This window comes from Herpailurus yagouaroundi, unplaced genomic scaffold (assembly GCF_014898765.1).
Source record: "Herpailurus yagouaroundi ecotype Mexico unplaced genomic scaffold, PumYag 216, whole genome shotgun sequence".
Lineage (NCBI taxonomy): Eukaryota > Metazoa > Chordata > Mammalia > Carnivora > Felidae > Herpailurus > Herpailurus yagouaroundi.
In genome coordinates, this window is record NW_024412447.1 from 1143568 (window position 1) to 1161185 (window position 17618).

The following is a 17618-nucleotide window of genomic DNA, read 5'->3' on the forward strand; positions in this document are numbered from 1 at the left end:
GTCTGGGCACAGGTGTCTGTAGGGGCTGGACAGGTGGGAGAGCTGGCCTTTGGGAGGCTGGTCTGCCTCCTGCCGGCTCTGTGACCTCAGGCAAGTGGCTTAACCTCTCTGGGCCTTCGTCACCTTCCCTGCGGCTGTCGTGAGGACTAAGCGTAGGCCGGGTCCTACAGTGGGTGCTCGGTAAACGTGGACTCCCCTCACCCCAAAGTGCCAGGCTGACCAGGCTGCCCCCAGCGCACAGGCCTGGCCTGAGGGCGCCCCTGCGGCCGGGAGCCCGCAGTGCGTCTGGTCTTTTGAAGGGGGTCTTGGCCCACTTACCCTGTGCACATAGCCTTAGGCACCTTGGGCCCTAAAGGGGTGGCCCTTCCCGGGCACGGGCCTCTAGGGCAGCCCCCTCCTTCGCTCATGGTGGGGCTGGCACCTTGTCTCGCCTCCTCCAGACAGCCTCCAGCCGTGGTCCACAGGTCTCTGCAGGAGGAGCCACGCCTGTCCCCAAACCTGCTGACTGCAGCCTGTGGGGCCTGAGCTGGGCGGACTCTGGTCCGCCAACTGCAGAGGGCATGATAAGGCGGGTGGGGGCCTCGCTTGGGGAGGCAGCCTGGCCTATCTCGTCGGGCAGCCCATCCGGGCCCTTGGAGAGGCTGTGGCCTTGAGTCCCGTGTCTCCAGGCCTAGGGAGGAAGGAGGCCGCGGGGTGAGCCCACGCTGGTAGTTGACTCCTGCCCTGCGGGGTGTCTCGACCCTCAGCGCCTTGCCCTCTTTCCCTAGTGATGGGTTGGGAGGTTGTCACTGGGTGGCGCCCACCAGGCCGCTCTTGCCCGGCCTGCGGCCCTGGCTCCCCACACCCGCGGGCCCCTGCCCACGCCCCCTCCCAGACACAGGCCTTCCCGGAGGCCTCCCCACCCCACTGGCTGCTTCTGGCCCCTCTTTCATGTTTCCCAGGCCGCTCGGGCATGTCACAGCTTCTGGATGGCAGGGCCTGTGTCTCTCGGGGTGCTGGCCTGGCGCACAGGAAGAGAGAAGGACGAGGGAAGGCAGGCTCCAGGTGTGACCCGTCTGTGCCCTGTGCCCTCTCCGGGCTTGCGTCCGTGGCCTTCATCCACCCACCGAGGGCGGGCTGGCAGGAGGCCCATCTTAGGGAGGAAGGTGAGCACGACCCTGGGTCTCTCGGGGCCACAGGGCAGGGCGCTCCGTCCACGCGTGAGCTCTTTGCCCTGCTCTGAGCGTCGCCCGGGACACTTGCCCCGACACCCAGACTTAGCACAGTGGCGCTCCCGTGACCACCCACCGGGCGCCGACCCTGCAGGAACAGAGGCCACGGGAGTCACTAGAAAACGCAGGCTGTTTATGTATAAATAGGTGATGCCCCCAGGAGCCCCACACGCTTCGCAGGCTGCCCAGGGTGAAGGTTCTGTGCAGGTGGCCCCGGGCACCTCCCAGAGCCTCCTCAGGCACGCCTTCCCCGGGTGGGGGCTTTTCAGGAGTCCCCAGGGCTGGAGGGGGTGCAAAGCAGCTCTGCCCAGCCCAGTCCCCTGCCCCCACCGGCCCGTAGCGCCTACAGCTCCGGTGTCCTCAGGCCGGGGCTGCCTCGCTCTCCCAGGGCCCAGAGTGAGGTCCGTCCATCCGCCCCTGCCCTACCGGTGCCTGCCTCACGACAGCCCCGTGACGGCCAGGTGAGCCCGGTGGGTTCCCTGTTCGCCAGATAAACTCAGGCGCCCTCTCCTGGGGCCACGGGCCTGCTGGCGGGAGGAAGGCTGGGAAGTGGTGCCACCGGCCTGGCACCAGGGCTCCCAGGAGGGGCTTCACCTTTGGCAAGAGGGTGAGGGGCCCTGTGCTTTCCCAGAGGCCTGGGCAGCCTGGTCCAGGCAGGCGGCCGGGGACCCCCGTGGCCCTCCTACAGGTCCTCTGCGGGGATCAGCATTCTCTTCTCCACGTTGCGACTCTTCCTGAGGCCGCCAGAGCCTCCGGCCACACTGGGGTGGGCACCAGGGCTCGGGGCCTCGTGAGTGGCCTGCTGGGTGTAGTGCTGATAGGCGGGTGAGAAGTTGTGGACGGCGTCCTGCACGATGTCCTGTGGGCTCATGGTCTCCTTGAGGCCGCTGGAGATGCTGTGCATGGGTGCCTCGGGGGCTGGGGGCAGACAGCACGTGGGTGGGGCCAGGGCACCCTGGACCTGTTCCACCCCCCCCCGCCCCCCCCCCCCCGCCGCCACCCCCCATCGGGGGCCTGGGCCCTGGGGACACGGCCCTGCCCCCACCGGCCTCGGGGCTGCCCAGGGCTGGGGTCTGGCGTCCCCAGGCCCCGGGCTCGGCCAGTAGGGGGCACTTCAGGACCTCTGAATCCCAGCCTGGCTCCTCTACCCTGGGACTGTCCCAGCCGGGACTCCCCAGGGGCCACAGGGGGAATCCGCCCAGGCTGGCTCCTGTCTTCTCTCCGGCCTACAGTGAGCCCTTCACACTTGTCACTTTAGGCTGCTGGAGCGGCCGCAGGCCATCTGTGCCGCTGAGCGTCGTTCGCTAGGGATGCCCGGGGCCCAGGGGCCCAGACGTCCAGTCCAGCCATTTCACCCCGAGCTCGGAGCCGTGCACCTCGCTGCCCCTGGGCCAGAAGCAGACGCCACACCCGTCTAGCCCCTGATGGGGCTGTCTCCCTGTCCGTGTGGCTGACATCCCCTGGGCCCGCGCAGGAGGGCGGGACAGAGATGTGGTGCAGCCAGAGGCAGGCGGGGCTGTCTGGGCCCGTCAGCAGGCCCTCGGCACACCCCCACCCCCCGTGGGGCCCGCGTACCTGGCGAGCTCTCCTTCTCCGCGTAGACCTGGACGGTGAAGGCGTAGCGCAGGGCGATGGAGGCAAACAGCATCTCGATGCAGATGATGAAGTCCTGGTAGCCTGCGGCCAGCGTGCCGGCCCCTACCTTGCTCCCGTCGATGCCCTGGGCCTCAGGGATGACCCCACACTTCTCCAGGATGGCCAGCAGCATCCCTGGGGGGTGGTGACAGCCGCTCAGGCACCCGCCCTACACGGGCCTTGTGAGCTCAGCGGGATCTGCAGAGGGGACGAGGGTCAGGCCCTGGGACGTCCCATCCGTGTGGTCCTGTCCCACGGTGGGGGTTGGGGGGTGGCTGACATTCACGGGGAGGGGTGCCTCCAAAGCCAAGTTCTCAGCACGGTGGCCATCTGGGCGCTCCCCAAGCATCTGCCCTGACCTCCCTGGTCCCAGAGCTGGGGCCCGCCTGACACTTACCCCCCACCCCCGCCTCTGCGGGTGGGGCCTGGGGGTGTCCCCAACCTGGCCCAGGGCCTCTGCCTGTCCGTTCCATCCACTACAGGCCAGACCGACTGGACAGGGACTCGATATTTCTCCTGTGCCAGGGGCTGTGTGGCTTCTGGCTGAGGGAGCGGTAGTACTGACCTGTGCTACAACCAGAGAGACTGAGGCCAGGCCTAAGGGCACCCGGGGAACAGGGGCGGAGATGGGGTTGGGACAGGCTCTGGGCTCCAGCCCCTGCCCCAGCAGCCCACCCACCCTGCCAGAAAGAGAGGAAGATGACGGCCTTGATGGTGAAGAACTTGAGGACAGGCTCGAAGGGCTGCAGGAGCTCCCTGGTGGCCAAGTAGAAAAGGAACAGGGCGTAGAGGGCCAGGCTGACAGAGACGTTGTAGACCAGGGTGATGTAGAGGTAGCCGCTGTGGATGCTGGGGCCAGAGCAGGGGTCGGGGGTCAGGGCAAGACCCTGCCCGCGCCCTCCCCACTGTCTCGGCCGAATCACTGGCCCGTGCGCTCCAGCCTGGGCACCGACAGTGACCCAGACCCGGACCTTCCCTGCGTGGCAGGCGGACGGTACCCAAGAGCAACAGCGAGGGAGCTGGGGTGCCCCACCACAGCGGTGAGGAGGTAGCCTTTTTCCCTGTGAAACCCTGTGTCCCTCTTCCTCTGTCCACCTGGGCACGGCCTGCGGGAGCGGGCCTCTACCTTGTGGACACACGGGCGGGTGTACGTGAACATGCGTGTGCATGTTGGTGTGACCTGTGGGTGTGTGTTCACGTGCACATGTCAGCGTTGCGTGCGCATAAGCATGTGAGCTGGGTCCGTGCGTGTGCATGGGCTGGCGTGGGTGTGGACGCGTGCGTGCGAGCTGGGTCTGTGTGTGCCTGTGCGTGTGCACGGGCTGGCGTGGGCGTGGACCTGGCACAGGGCTCCTGGTACCAGGGAGGTCCCCGGCGGCGCCCCGTGCCTGAGTGCCTTAACCCCCCCACCTCGTTCTCCTCCGGGTGGGCCGGCTGCAGGCTGCGAGGTCCTGGGGTCCTTGGCACACGCGGGTCTGCCTGCCACGGCCTTGCCCTGGCGGGTTCCCGAGAGGAGGGCGAGGCCTGTCCGTTCATATGGGGACTTAACCCTGGGCTGAGCCCTCCCCCAGGCCCTGCCTGCCTCCGCCCAGCACGGTGCCCCCACCAGGCCGGGCCCGCCCCCTCCCCGCAGGCACATCGGCCTGGCCTTACTTGAAGTCCCCGTCGCGGTATTTGCCGAACGCCTGCAGGACGATGGTGACCACGGCCATGATGGGCTTCACGATGCAGAACTGCAGTGTGGCCTGGGTGGGGGAGGGGAGCGTGGGGGCGCTCAGGGCGGTGGCCGGGAGGGGAGGGCAGAGGCAGGCAAGACCCCCACTCACCTGCTTGCAGAAGCGAAGGAAGCCGATGGAGTAGGACATGCCCTGGAGGCAGCAGGTGCCGTAGATGCAGCTTGACCTGGGGTGACCAGTCCCTGAAGCAGGGCTCCAGGGGGACGCGTCCCCCAGACCCGCCCTGCTGCCCTGGGCGTGGAGGGAGAGGCTCCGGGGCGAGAGGCTTACCGGATGGGCTTCCCCCGAATCTCGGCCATGATGGCACTCTCACCCCCCAGGTACTGGAAACAGAGGCTCAGGAAGCTGTAAATGACAAAGGCTGCAGAGGGGCAGGGCAGGGCGGGCGGCAGTGAGCCTGGGCTCCCCGGGGACGCCCGGCTGCAGGAGGGCTTTCTGACCCCCTGTGTGCCCACGCCCAGGACCCTCACTCAGCTTTGGGAGCCCACGCCATCCCCGGTGACCCCGGGGCGGGCGGAGCCCTCAGCGGTCACTGAGGCAGCGATGCCCCACCCAGGGCCTGGACCCCGCCCTCCCATCCCGAATCCTGACCGTCAGGGGTCAGGCGTCAGGCGGCCGGTTCCCGCAGGGCTGGACCGGGCTGGACCGAGCCGTTCCCCGCCCCCTAGGGTGGGGTTCCCGGCCCCGGAGGGTGGGGTTCCGGAGCCGGCTGTGCGTCCCTCGGGCCCTCCCCGGAGCCAGGGGGCGCTCACCTTCATAGCAGTCACGCACCGAGGCGAAGTAGACGTAGTGCTGGTGGCCCCCCAGGAGGAGGAGGCTGAGCCAGGAGTCGAAGGCGTAGATGGGCACGATGAAGAGCAGGCGAATGATGTAGCGCTGCTCGTTGGGGACCGTGTAGGAGCGCAGGTGCAGGTAGATCTGGGCGGACAGAGCCAGGGAGGCGTGGGCGCGACGGGCCAGAGGGGCGGTGGGAGGCAGCAGCTAGGACTTCGCCGGGGGGCGGCAGCCCCTTCTTAGCGGACACGCGCACGCACGCACGCACGCACGCACTCGTGTGTTCACTCGTCCAAGGAGAATTTCCCTGGGGGAGGGGCCGTCCGTGGCCCCTGGGCGGGCAGTTTGGCATTTCAGCGTGGCGGGCCGTCGCCGGGGCCGGTGCCCTGACCCGTTTCCGGGATTTGTCCCGCGGAGCGGATACGCGGCCGAGGGGCCAGGCTGCCCAGAGGAGCCCCACACAGCCAGCGGAGGGGGCGTCCCGAGATGCCCACGCGGGGACGTGCTCCAGGAGGTGCCGAGTAAACACCAGAAGACAAACCCAAGGACGGCCCCGCACGCCTTGGAAACGCAGGGCAGACCCAAAAGGAAAGATCCCTGTCTTTCCGCGACGGTAGGAAGATACAGGTGACCACTGTTTATCGATAAACCTTTCCTGATTTACCACGTCGTCTGTGAGGACGTGAAAAACCAGTGACAGGGTCTTCACGAGGAAGATGCACCAGGGAGCTGGGTATACAGGGCTGGCTGTGGTCCCACAGCACCTCTGGAAGGCTTCCCGGAGGAGGTGCCGTTCAGTGCCAGGCGGAGGGAGGGCAGTTGACGGGGAGGCTGTGTGTGGAGCCCCATGCGGACCCCGCAGGGAGTGGCGGGGGCGGGGGACAGGCTCCTTATCAGTCCCTCAGTCCCAGCTGGTGCAGTGGGAGGGGCCCGGCATGACCAGCCAGTAGGAGACGTGGATTCTGCCCGGTGCTGGCGCTGCCCGGCTGGGTGGCCTTGGCAAGTACTCCCTGTGTTCTCCGGCCTTGCCTTCCTGTCTTTAAAGCGAGAGGCTGAGTCTCCCTCTGTCCTTCTGGGCTCTGGAAGGACAGAGTCTAGCTGCCCTTGAGCTACAGGGGCCTGGCAGTGTGGGCGGGGACGGGAGCTGCGTTCCATGGTGGGGAGGGGGGGGTCCCTGACTGCCCTGTCTAGGCGGTGGGGACCCAGGAAGCGCACGCGCGCGCACACACACACACACACACACACACACAGTCGTCAGCGCTGCAGAAGGTTAGGGTTACACAGACGGGGAAGCCGAGACCCGGACACCCGGACCCAGGACTCCTCTGCTCTCTGCTCTATAAATCACAGCCTCCCCAAGACCCAACACCGTTCCTCCACCGAGGAGTAGGCACCACCCGCCTGTGCGGTCTACCTGTCCAGGGGCGGTGCAAACACTGCCTCCTCCAGGCTGTCCTCCCTGATGGCCCCTGCCGCTCTCAGCTGCCCTGTGCTCCACTGGCCCTCATCACACCCTTGTGTCTGCCATGTATTGTGATTTGAGGCCACACAGCAGGCAGCTCTCATCGAGATGGGAGTCTCTCACCCTTCCGTGCCTTGGAGGCCTCTGGGCCACCCACCCCCCTGCCTGCTGGCCCGGAGCCCCCGCCAGTTGTTTCCTCCCCCAGTGCCGGCTGCACTACCCTGCAGGCCAGCTCTGCTCTCGGCACTGCCCCCCCATCACAACCCCCCCCCCCGCCGCCTTCTCTGGCTCCCACACCCCCCAGGCTGAAAGCCAAACTGCTCTTCTGCGTCCTGAGTGCCCTCTGCCCAGACGGCCGGCTCCCTGGCCTCCCACCTCGCTGTCGCCCCGGTGCCTCCCCGAATGTCCGTTCTCCACTGCCCGGCCCCTGCACTCAGACCCAAGACCTGCTGCCCGGGCCCGTTCTTCCTCGCTGCTGGGCGCGGCCATCACCCCTCTGGGGGGCTGCCCCGTCTGCCGGGGGTTGTCACCGCCTGGGGCCGGGGGCTCCTCTGCTTCCCTGAATCTGAGGGGGCGGCCCCCCGACGCCCTGTCCTCCCAGCCCAGCTCTGTCCCTGGCACAGACCTCCCATCCCTGGCTCCCACACGCCACGTTCTAGACAAGGCCCCCTCCCCTGCCCCTGTGCCCTGGCCTGCTGCCGCCTCTGATGTCTGCCCCAAGCTCGTGGCTGGAGGTCCCAGATGCCAGCAGGGCCAGCCAGGACCACGTCCCACGGAGAGCGGGGACCCGGAGACGCAGAGGGGAGGGTTTACCTGGTGGCAGGTGAGCACCAGGGCGGTCCACACAAAGACCCCCGAGATGCCGCGGGCCAGCGCGGTGGTGAGGAAGAGCCGGGAGGCGCCCTGGGAGCTGTTCCCCATGCGGTCCATCTGCAGCCCGGCGGGCACGGTGGGCACAGCCGGCCCGGGGCTGGGCCGTGGCCATGTTCCCAGGAGCCCCGAGGCGTTAGTCATCTGCAGAGGTGAGAGAGGATGCGGGGAGGAGCGAGGGCAAAGGTGCGCCCAGGCGGCTGGGAGCAGCCCCGGAGCAGCCCAGGGAGGAGGGAGCGGGGGCAGGGAGGGGGCAGCCGTCGCTGCAGGCGGAGCCGGAGTCTGACCGGCTGGCCCGCTCCCCTGACCCCGGGCAGCCCTGGGCAGCTCCGTGCACGGGAACTCGGCTCCAAGGCCTGGGCCCGGGACGCCCTCCTTCCCTGGGGTGGTGCCCGCCTCCACTGCTCGGGTTTGCGGGGACCCCACACGTTAGGGGCCGGAGGTGTCTGGGAAAGTGGGGGAGCCCCTGTTGCCCTGGCTGCCCGGGGTGGAGTCGGACAGCACTGCCCGCGGCAGCCGATGGGGAGTTCGGCCCGGCACCCACCGGCTCCCCGGAACCTGCCGGACTGTCGGGGTGCCAGCTTTGCTGCGGGGCCGTTCTCTGCCCCGAGCCCGCTCGCCGGCCCCGGATGCCGGTTCTCCAGCTGCTTGCCGGCCACCTGGGGCACCGGGCACCTCCCCCTCTCCCACCCAGGCCTTCCCTGGCCTCTCCCCCTCCCTCCGGCCCCACCGTAGCGACCCAGCGCCTACCTCTCAGGCAGGAAGCTCAGGCCCGGCCCTGGGAGGCCCGGCCTCCAGGGAAGCCTGGCTGGTCATTTGTGTGGCCACGTGGCCCTGGTGGCAGCCCCACGGGGGTGGGGAAGGGCTGCTATCTGGAGGCCCTATCGGGCTTGGGGAGGGGCGGCCACAGCCTCCTCTCCAGGGTAGCCCACCTGCGCTGCCGCCTGCGGGGAGGGGCCCAGCAGGAGTGGGAGGAGCTGAGGCCTGTCCCTTCCCCCCCGCGGTTGACATTCTATCTTGGCCGCTGGCAGCTGGCTCCCAGGATCCTACAGGCCGCCAGGTGCCCTCACCTGCCTGTGCCAGCCGGTCAGGTGGCTCCTGCCTGGGCCCCAGGCGGCCAGGAGGGGTCTCGGTGGGTGGGGTGGGCGTGGGCTGCGTGGGGCCACGGGTTTCCGTGTGGGGCGATGACAAAGTTGTGGACCGAGGTAGGCAGGCCGCTGCACTCAATGCGGTGAAACGGTTTGCTTCAAGGATGGGTGAATTTGCGTTGTGAGAATCTCACCCTGTCCCCCACAGGTACGCTGGAAACACTCCAGGGTGGAGGGGTGGAGGGGTGGAGGGGGACAGACAGGTCACTGGGCTCGCTGGGGGGTCTGGCTTCTGCTGCCCTGGGCTCAACCCTGAGTCCAGAGGCCCTCTGGGGAACGGCTGTCTGCTGTGTCTCTGGAGGGGGCGTTGGGGCCGGGGCCATACTCTGGTCGCAGACGCGTTCATGCTGCGGCCGTGGGTACCAGGACCAAGTGCCTGCTCTGTGCCCGTGATGGGGACACCCCGTCCGTGTCCTCTGTGCCACCTAACACTCCCCGCAGACCTGGGCGATGGGGCCAAGGGCTGAATTGTTGGAACTACCGTTCCCTTTTAGATGTGGGGGTGGGGGGCTCAGAGAGGTTCATCCCCGTGTCTGCGGCCCCACCCCTGCACACACCAGCCCCGGGGGAGCCCCCCGAGGACAGGCCTTGCCTGAGTCTGCCCCCCACTCTGCATCACCCCCAGCGGGCCTCCTCTGAGCACTGCCTGGAGCCTTCCACACCGACCTTTCTCCCAGCAGTCCCCTCGTCCCGCAGGCTCGCATGTCACCCACTCGGTCCTGTCCCCTCTTCAAATCCCACTTCTGTCCACCTGTTGGCTTTCTGCTGCCCCCCCCCCCGCCCCCTGCACAGGGGCTGCCGTGCCCATCCCCGGACGTGGGGGGTAGGCAGTCTGGTGTGCCCTGATCCCTCGATGCCAGCTCCCAGCCGGTGCCCCGGGACCCGCAGGAGCGTCCGTCGGTGTGTGCAGGGTGCTGCTGCCGGCCGTGGACGTGGCTGTCATCTTTATGGGGCAATTCTGGAGGTAGCACCCATCATCGCCCCTGGTGACAACAGCTTGGGGACCCTCGAGGGGACTCCTTCCCAGGCTGCTGCTGGAGTGACTAGGAATGCAGCAGGGGCACTGTGGTTAGATGTCAGAAGGACTTCCTAGCTGGAGTCAGCAGGCCCAGGCCTCTGGGAGGGCACTGAAGGGCCTGGCTTTGGGGAGGCTCGAGGCCCGGACCCTGGACCCAGACGGAGGGACTTTCCAAGCGCCGCCTTCTCAAAGGCAGAAACACTGTGGGGCACAGCGGCAGGTGGGGGCAAGGCATCCGGGATCCTCTTCTGCCCAAGGCCACCCCTGCTCATTCAGCGGAGGCCAGGTCTGCCCTCAAGTTTTCTTGTTCAGCCACTGCCTCCAGGAAGGCCTCCAGGGGTCCCCACTCCAGGGCCTCCTGCACACTCTGGGAAATGGCTGTGCTCAGGGGCCTTCCTACCAGTGCCAGCCACGCGTGCCCTTTAGAAGCCTGGGACCCTGCGAGGTGGGGGCCATCCCCTCCCCTCCTTCTCCGGTTCCTGACCTCTCGCTCAGGGGGCAGCCCCGGCCCTCAGGGCCTTGTTCTGCCCATGCCCTGGGCGGTCACCTTAGCAGAGACCTTCACCCCCCTGGGCCTTTGCTTTCTCATCTGTGCGGACGAGTCTGAGTTCTCCCGCCGCTCCTTGGGGTACGGCCTGTCGTACACCTGCCGTCACTGGGGGCCTGGGACAACCCCCCTCGGCCTGCTCTCAGTTCAGGGAAAGGGTCCGGCCCCAGGACTCTCCCTGGAGAGAAGGAGCCTGCGTGGGTGGGGCATGGGAGGGCGGCAGGGGAAGGAGCCGGGTGGGGGCTGGGGTTCGGCCCTGGGGGCGTGGGGGCCAGGACGGCTGATTCCTCAGCACCTGGCTGCCCGTGGGGCTGTTTGAATGTGGCCCCACCCCTGGCCGCGGGTGTCACGGTCCACGCACACTCAGGAGAGGTGGCGGGCCGGCCCGGCCTGATTTCCCTGCCTGGGGCTGGACGCTGACCGAGCCTGTCACAGGACGGACCTGCCTGCCCAGATCCGGGCAGCCAGGGCCTCTGACCCCTGTCTACATTGACCACGTGCCTGGACTCCCGGCAGGTCCTGGCTGGGCTGTGGGGCGGCTGAGACCTGGGAGCCCTCATCCCCACGCCTGCCCTTCACCGCTGATGACCCACGGCCCGTGTCTCCTTGGCCTTCCTGCTGGCCCTGGCCCTCCTTCCTCACCTGCCCTGCCAGGCCAGCCCCCTTCTCAGACGGGCCGCCCCCTGGGAACATCACTGAAGGCTCGCAGCCCCTTCCCTGCCCCCCACCCCCACCCCTGGGCAGGCAGAGGCAGGGCTGGGGCACGGCGGTGGGGGCATCGAGACACCTCGCTCCCCCCCAGGCCGGCCGCATCGGAGTCCTCTGACTCTCCCGGGGGCCCTCCCTGCCTGGCGCCCGGGGAGTGGCAGACAGGGTTTGCCACGAGCTTTTCTTACAGCCCACGCGGCTGTTGACTCAACTAATACCCACCGTGGCCTGGGGCCTGGGGTGACTGGACTGGGGCCGCTGGTAGCCAAGGGTCCCGGGGGCTCAGGCCTTTATGCCACTCGTGTGGGAGCTGGGAGAAGTGGGGCAGTGGCGGGGCCTCTGTGGCCCTGTCGCTTTGGCTGCGGAAGGGACCTACTAGCCGGGGCCCCGAGCCGCTCCTCCCTCCCTCTGGGCCCCGGGGGGATGGGGGCGGCGGGTCCTTCCAGCTCTCATTCCGGGCCCCCTCACACGCTTGGGTGAGCAGGGAGGCTCCGGGACGCTGGCTCCTGACCTGGGCCAGACGCACCGGGGTGGGACCCTGATGCGCCGCTCTCTGTGTCCGTGACCTTGGGCAGACCCTGGTTCTCTCTGAACCTCGGTTCCCTCTGTGTTTGGAGCCTCCGCGTGCCCCGGGCTCCCTGTCACCTGTTTCTCTTGGAGGTGGCCACAGGCCGCGGGAGCCCAAGACAGCCCAAGACGGCCGTCTCAGTCCTGCTGTCCTGCCAGCCAGGTCGCCTGCCGTAGGCTTCTCTCGTCATCTGGGCCAATCAGCCCCGGGGGACCCCAGCGTGGGATCTGGGGGCCTCCCTCCCTTCCTCTGGGGCTCCCCCGTCCTTCCTGCGCATTCCCGGGCGGCCCCCTCCTCTGTGCCACCTCCGTCCCCAGAGAGAAGCTACGTGTGCCCAGGGCCTGCCTGTACCTGCCTGTTGCCCCAGAGGTAGCTGGCTGTCCTGGGTGTGTACCTGGAGGCCCTCCTCCGTCTCTATGCGGGGCTGGGGTGGGGTGCTGACCTGAGGACCCTTTCTGGCTACGAGGTGGCATCCTGGGGCCTGCCCAGGCCCTGTCCTCTTGAGAGGAGGAGTGGGGCACAGACGCTGGGACTCCCAGAATTTCAAGGTGTGGGCGTTTTTCTCTGAGAGCCCCTGCCCCACTGGAGTGAACGGGACCCCGGCCTGGACCCCTCACCCCTCCCGTGAACTGGGGCCCACAGCTCACCTCCATGGCGGCTCCTTCGGCTGTCCGGCCGGGCCCCTCGAGCAGCTCGGCGGCGGGGCCCCAGGCCGGGGAGGGGTGGCCGGGATGTCCAGCCCCACGGTGAGGCCTCCGGACCTCCGCGGTTCCTCCTCACGGCAGCCAGGGTCGGTCTGAGACGCTGTTGCTTCTGGGGAAGTCCTGGCCTTTCCCTGGACCCAGAAAACTCCTCCTTGCTGCCTGCCCACCTTGCCGGACCGGCCCTGCCTGCTGGGATGCCGTCCGGGGCCACACCCTCTGCCCTGCCCTGCCACCGTCCAGCGGGGGCCACAAGCTGGCCTCAGGGTCCCTGCCATCTGGGTGTGGATCTCGTCGGGACCACTGACCCCCGTGGCTGCATCGCTAGTCTGTGTGGGCGGGAGTCTGACGCCCACCTCCTCTGGTGCAGCGAGGGTTGAATGGGGCGATGCTGTGGCCCCAGTCCCACTGGCTTCACCTGCACAGCCCTGAACCTTGGTCTTCCCGGCTGCGAAGGGGGATCAGGGGTCCGTGTGCTCCTAGGTCGTGTGCAGGTTGAGCGTGGGGCCTGCACAGCCCGTGAGCCGGCGCAGCCTGGGACTTCCTGTGGTTTCTCGGAGACCTCTGTTTCTCTCAGCGTCTCTCCCCCTCCCCTCCTTCCAGCTGCCTCCCTACTTTGGCCCGACAGATCGCAAGGCCCAGGAATCGAGGTGGCCCGCGGGGTCCCCACCTGCCTTCACAACGGATGGGCTCCTGTCCCTGAGCAGCCCAGCGCAGAGGTCGCAGCGCGCCTCCTCCAGAGACGTGGACCCCTAAGACTATCGGCCACCGGCTCTCTGGCCTCTGGCCTGGGCTTCCTGGGGCCCACGGAGACACGGTCCCCATCAAAATGTCCCCAGACGTGGGCTTTCTCCCGAAAGCCCCCCCCCCCCGCACCCCGTCCCGGGGGCTTCGGGGCCTCCCATCCTGTCACAGACCTCAGGGATTGATGCGTCCTCGCTTCCCACGAGCCAGTCCTCACCCCCCGCGACAACGTCTGCGTGCTTCCTGTTGGGACGTGCACTAGCAGACCGCGGCGCAGAGCGCCTCCCTGCCGTCGTCCCCTGGGCACTCAGGGCCCTCGGATTTCACTCATCCATGGGCATCGTCTTGGCCACTTACCCGCGTGCCCCCCTCCTGGTTTCCAACTTCACTGCAGGGCGTTAACGGAAGAGCCGGTCCCGCGAGCAGTGTCTGATGCCCCCGGTTAGTTGTCCTGCCTGGTTTAGGGGGGACCGGGGCTCTGTCAAAGCCCTGGATAAGCAGCTCGGGGTGACAGCAGACAGCGGCCACCCTCCCTGGCTTCTCTTGACCCCCAAGGGCACCTGCCGGCCCTTGGCTCGGAGCTGGAACCATGCCCCCACATCCTCTAAGGAACAGGGGGGGCGTGCGAGGGAGGGGCCTGGGGGTCTCCACGTGCAGCTCAGTGGCGCTGGGCCGGCCAGATCGTGCCCTGTCGACCAAGGGCACGGCCTTGACAAAGGAGCCTCGTCTGGCAGTCTGGGCTGCAGGGGCTGGCAAACTGGCCCGAAACGAAGATCATGATTCACGCTGGGCCACAAATCACTGCAAGGCCGAACTGCAGTCTGACCGCTGGGTAAGCGCCACCCGCGTCCACGTCCGGGGAGCACACAGCCCCGCCTGCGGAAACCGAGGCTTCGCGGTCTCTGTCGAGTGCGTCCCTCTCCCCCAGAATCGTCGCAGCCGGGAGGGCCCGGCCGCGGCAAAGGGCAGAGTCACGTGCCTGCATTTGCAGGGCAGGGCGGCTTCCGGGCCGGGAGCCTCGAGTGTCGGTCTGTGTTTTACGAGCTTCGGGCCGCTGTCGATGACTTGAGGAAGGTGCTGGGGGCCTGGTTTCCATTACACGTCCACCGTCCAGGTGGGCGGCCGAGGGCCGGCACCGCCCCGTGTCCTCAGCCCGCGTCCGCCAGCGCGCCCCGGCCTCTTCTCAGGGCGGCCACGTGACTCCGCCTCGGTTTCCCCCTCTGGCACACGGGGGTGACCAGGGTGGCGACCTCCCTCCAGTCTGAGTGAGGGCCGAGAAGGGTGGGCCCCAGAGCCTGGCCACGGTGCCAAGCAGCACGTGTGTGAGTCCTGTTGCTGTGCATTTAGGGACCAAACAGAAAGCCAGAGGCTGCGGATCCGAAACCCAGGCTCAGACGGGACCCTACCCAAGCCTCAGGTCCCCTGCTTGTTACACGGGAGAAGTCATGACTTCACAGGGCAGACGCTGGTCCGAAGTGTTGACCTGAGGACACCAGGCCTCTGCTCCTGCTCTGGGGGGGCTGCCTCTCCGGGGGCCAGCTCCTCCCCTCCCACCTAAGGTCTCCCGTGCCCGCCCCCCGGGCCTCCTCGCTCTGGCCATGACATTACTGCCCACCCGTCAGGACACACGAGTCACCTTGGGGGTCCTCGTATGTGTGGAGATCCCTTCCCTTCTCCGGTCGGCTCCTGTGTCCTTAGAACCTGTGCTGGTCCCGGTCCCCCAAGCGGCCCACCAAGTGCGGTTTGGTGTGCAGGATCTTACCGGGGAAGGCCAGTGTGAAAGCAGGAAGGGTGGGAGCGGTCAGGCTGGGGACATGGCTGCCCGAGACCAGGAAGGGGGGCGAAGCCGGCCACAAAGGAGTCCCGTGTCTCCCAGGGATGGGCCTGCCTCAGTTCCCCCCCATGTCCCTGACAGGTGCAGGCACCAGGAGGGGGCGGCGGGACCTTGGTCACTCAGGCTCCCCGTAGCAGCAGGTGAGTGAAGCGCCTTCCCCGCTTAGGAGTCGGTGCCTCCTCCAGGAAGTCTGGTCGGATTCCCTCGGCCAGTCTGTGCCCTGCACGGGCAGCGTCTGCCGAGGGAAAGAGCCCTCGAGGTTTCCCTCTGCCCCACCCTCGGCAAACTCACGCTGGTCGGGAGGCTTCGGCCCCGTCTTTCCACTGCCCGCCCTGGAGGGTTTCTCAGGTTAAGACTCTCTGTTTCAGAACCGCCCCCCCACCCCAGAAGGCCATCCTGGGCGCACGGGGATCCCCGCTGGTTTCTGCCTGCAGATCCTGAGCCCCCGCTCGCTCTCCTGCGGGTTTCTAGCTTGTGGGACAGACTCACATGGCAGAACATCTTGCCTGCCAGCTTCTGGTGTGGCCAGTGACGTGCCCTTGTGGCCGGAGGGGGACGAGGGGAGCCCCGCGGGTCCCAGGCTGCCCTCCCAGAGGCCCAGCCGCACAAAGGCCCCACCCCGTAGCTCCACCCGCCTGTGGAGGTGTTTCCTGGGATGATTTCCAAAAGGCAAACCCGCCTGACTCAAGCCCCGAGGCCTCAGAGGCCTCAGCATTCAGCACGAGGCCCCGGCCATCGGCCCCCTCCCCACCCTCGGGCTTTGCCAGCCCCAACGCCCTGGGGCCCGGGCTCAGCCGTGCCATCCCACGCTGGACTTCTGTTTCCTGGCCTTTGCGCGCCCTTCCCCCAGCATTCAGGATTCCCTCCCTGGGCACTCGGCGGGCCCACGGCCCTACCGTGGCTGGCCCCAGGCCCGCGGGGCGACATGAACAGCTCCCCGGCTCCTGAGGCTGGGGTCTGTGCCCCACACCCTCGCAGCGACTGCCGCCCAGCAGGACCGTGGGGAGTGTTCGCGGAAGGGAAGTTAACGGCTGCCCAGCAACGCGAACGCGCTCGGCGAAGTCAGAGGAAGAGGAGTGGGGTGAGCGTGTGCAGAGCGTGAAGTACACTGTTTCCTGCCGAACGAGGCTTCCTCCCGCCGGACGCACCCGGAACCGAACTCCCGCCATGGGACTGAAACTTCTCAGTCCTGCTAAGAAGGATGGTGAAGTCACTTAGGCTACGCGTTTATTTTTATTAGAAACAGCCGTCCTCCAACCGTTGCCCCCGCGTGTGGAGGACCAGGACTCTTACCTGATGACTCCTCTTTCGCCTCTCAAATAAATGCCACTACCCGGACCCTGCTGAGAACCATTCACAAGCCCCCCGAGACACGTCGCACGGCTGTGCTCCCACCGGACCGCGGGTAACTCAGCGACCCAACCAACCAAGAGTCCGCCTGAGGTGTGCATATTTCTTCCGGCTCCGGGGACCCAGGCCAGACAGTTCCTCCTGCGGACCGGCCAGGGGAGGGCCTCCGAATCGAGAGCGTGTCGGGGTCTCCCTTTGGCCGCGCCGAGGAGCAGGCGTGGTCACCACACCTGGCAGGCCTGGATCACCTCCTTCAGGGCTTTCAGCCCCTCCACACTCCTGTCCTTCATGGCCATGGCCAGGAGCACCGCTCTGTTTCCCGCTTCTTGAGACACAAACGTCACCAGGTTCTTTGCAAAGACGTGGATGAGAGGCTGGTGAAGGAACGACAGAAACCATCTGAACCGCGAGTCTCTTTTCCGGTAGGAACCCACCTGGCTTCTGCACCAGCCTCGGACCCCCACCCGGTAAGTGTGATGCGGCAGCAGTTCAGGGTTCAAGGAGGCTCCAGAACATCCCGGTCCTACACAAAATGCTAAACATGCACCATTATACTTATTTTCTCGGTGCCTTCTGATGCCCGGGTCCCTGCTGGCCATCTCTAATCTAGGACTCCCAAAAGACGAGTCTGCCGGGCTAGGGGGCGGGGGTCTGTCCAATCTGCCAGGCCACCTTTCAGACCGAACAGGGACAGCCACTCGCTCCCCCAGGCCGCGGTGACAGGGTCAAGAGGAAGGCGAGGCACCCGCACTACAAAATCAGTGTCTCTGCTTGTCTGCTGGATAAAGTCCCGACGGGCTGGGAAAGGCAGCCACCAAGCACGGGCACCAGGAAAGGCTGTCGCTGCTGGCGGAAGGGGGGCAAGGGGGGCTTGCCTACTGACAAAACGGAGCCACAGACGCGGTTCCCGCTCCCCCGCCCAGCGTGGGGACCCCTTCCCGGCCACTATACCTCGTCCTGCCCCAGAAGGACTCTAGTGGTGAGCACCGGCTTGCCGATGTCACCGGCCACGTCGCTGGGTTCCAGGGAGACCAGGGTGCCCATCTTCCCGAACTGGGTCACCAGCACCAGGATGTGACTGCTGAAGGCCGTGCACACCACCTGGGTGGGGACCCCGCACACCACTTCCGTCCTCTGTCGGGACATCAGCAGAGGTTTGCCTTCCATGGCGGGGTCTCCTCCGGGGCACTTCTACGTTAGAACGGATAAGCGAATCAGACCGCGTCCCCGCGGCGCGCCGACGGCCGCGCGCACGCGCCCTGGCAGGTGGGGGTCCGCGCGGCCACCGGCTTCCCCTGGAGCCGGGGCGCCG

General features: G+C 67.5%; 2 protein-coding genes across 6 annotated transcripts in view; both read right to left on the reverse strand.

The window, feature by feature from the left end:
- Nucleotides 1–1322: 1322 nt before the first annotated feature.
- Nucleotides 1323–13728, reverse strand: TMEM184A (transmembrane protein 184A). Of its 4 annotated transcripts, none has more exons than XM_040455707.1 (9): nucleotides 13480–13728; nucleotides 7632–7832; nucleotides 5335–5500; nucleotides 4853–4943; nucleotides 4673–4748; nucleotides 4500–4591; nucleotides 3526–3695; nucleotides 2787–2981; nucleotides 1323–2129 (listed from the first exon to the last, which is right to left on the reverse strand). In XM_040455707.1, the coding sequence occupies exons 1-9, from the start codon at nucleotides 13711–13713 to the stop codon at nucleotides 1894–1896; spliced, it is 1461 nt and encodes a 486-aa protein (XP_040311641.1). In that variant the 5' UTR covers nucleotides 13714–13728; the 3' UTR covers nucleotides 1323–1893. The 4 variants fall into 4 exon arrangements, with proteins under 4 accessions (XP_040311641.1, XP_040311642.1, XP_040311643.1 ...); XM_040455708.1 differs by lacking the exon at nucleotides 13480–13728 and adding an exon at nucleotides 12325–13243; XM_040455709.1 differs by lacking the exon at nucleotides 13480–13728 and adding an exon at nucleotides 8439–9853.
- Nucleotides 13729–16172: 2444 nt separating this feature from the next.
- PSMG3 (proteasome assembly chaperone 3) overlaps nucleotides 16173–17618 on the reverse strand; it is a 2419-nt gene continuing 973 nt past the window's right edge. The window contains exons 2-3 of one of the 2 annotated variants that reach the window (XM_040455712.1): nucleotides 17258–17497; nucleotides 16173–16680 (exon numbers count right to left, since the gene is read on the reverse strand). In XM_040455712.1, the coding sequence (XP_040311646.1) occupies nucleotides 16528–16680; nucleotides 17258–17473 (369 nt within the window). In that variant the 5' untranslated portion in view covers nucleotides 17474–17497 and the 3' untranslated portion in view covers nucleotides 16173–16527. Of the gene's footprint in view, nucleotides 16681–17257; nucleotides 17613–17618 lie in introns of those variants that run through there. The other variant, XM_040455711.1, reaches the window with a different exon arrangement.

Excerpts from the sequence above, each read along its gene's own strand:
- TMEM184A (XM_040455707.1), bottom strand. The coding sequence starts at position 13,713 with ATGGTTCCAGCTCCGAGCCAAGGGCCGGCAGGTGCCCTTGGGGGTCAA. Across the intron at positions 4,749-4,852 it reads ATTCGGGGGAAGCCCATCCG|GTCAAGCTGCATCTACGGCA; the intron begins GTAAGCCTCTCG and ends TGGTCACCCCAG. Across the intron at positions 2,982-3,525 it reads CTTCCTCTCTTTCTGGCAGG|GGATGCTGCTGGCCATCCTG; the intron begins GTGGGTGGGCTG and ends ACCACCCCCCAG.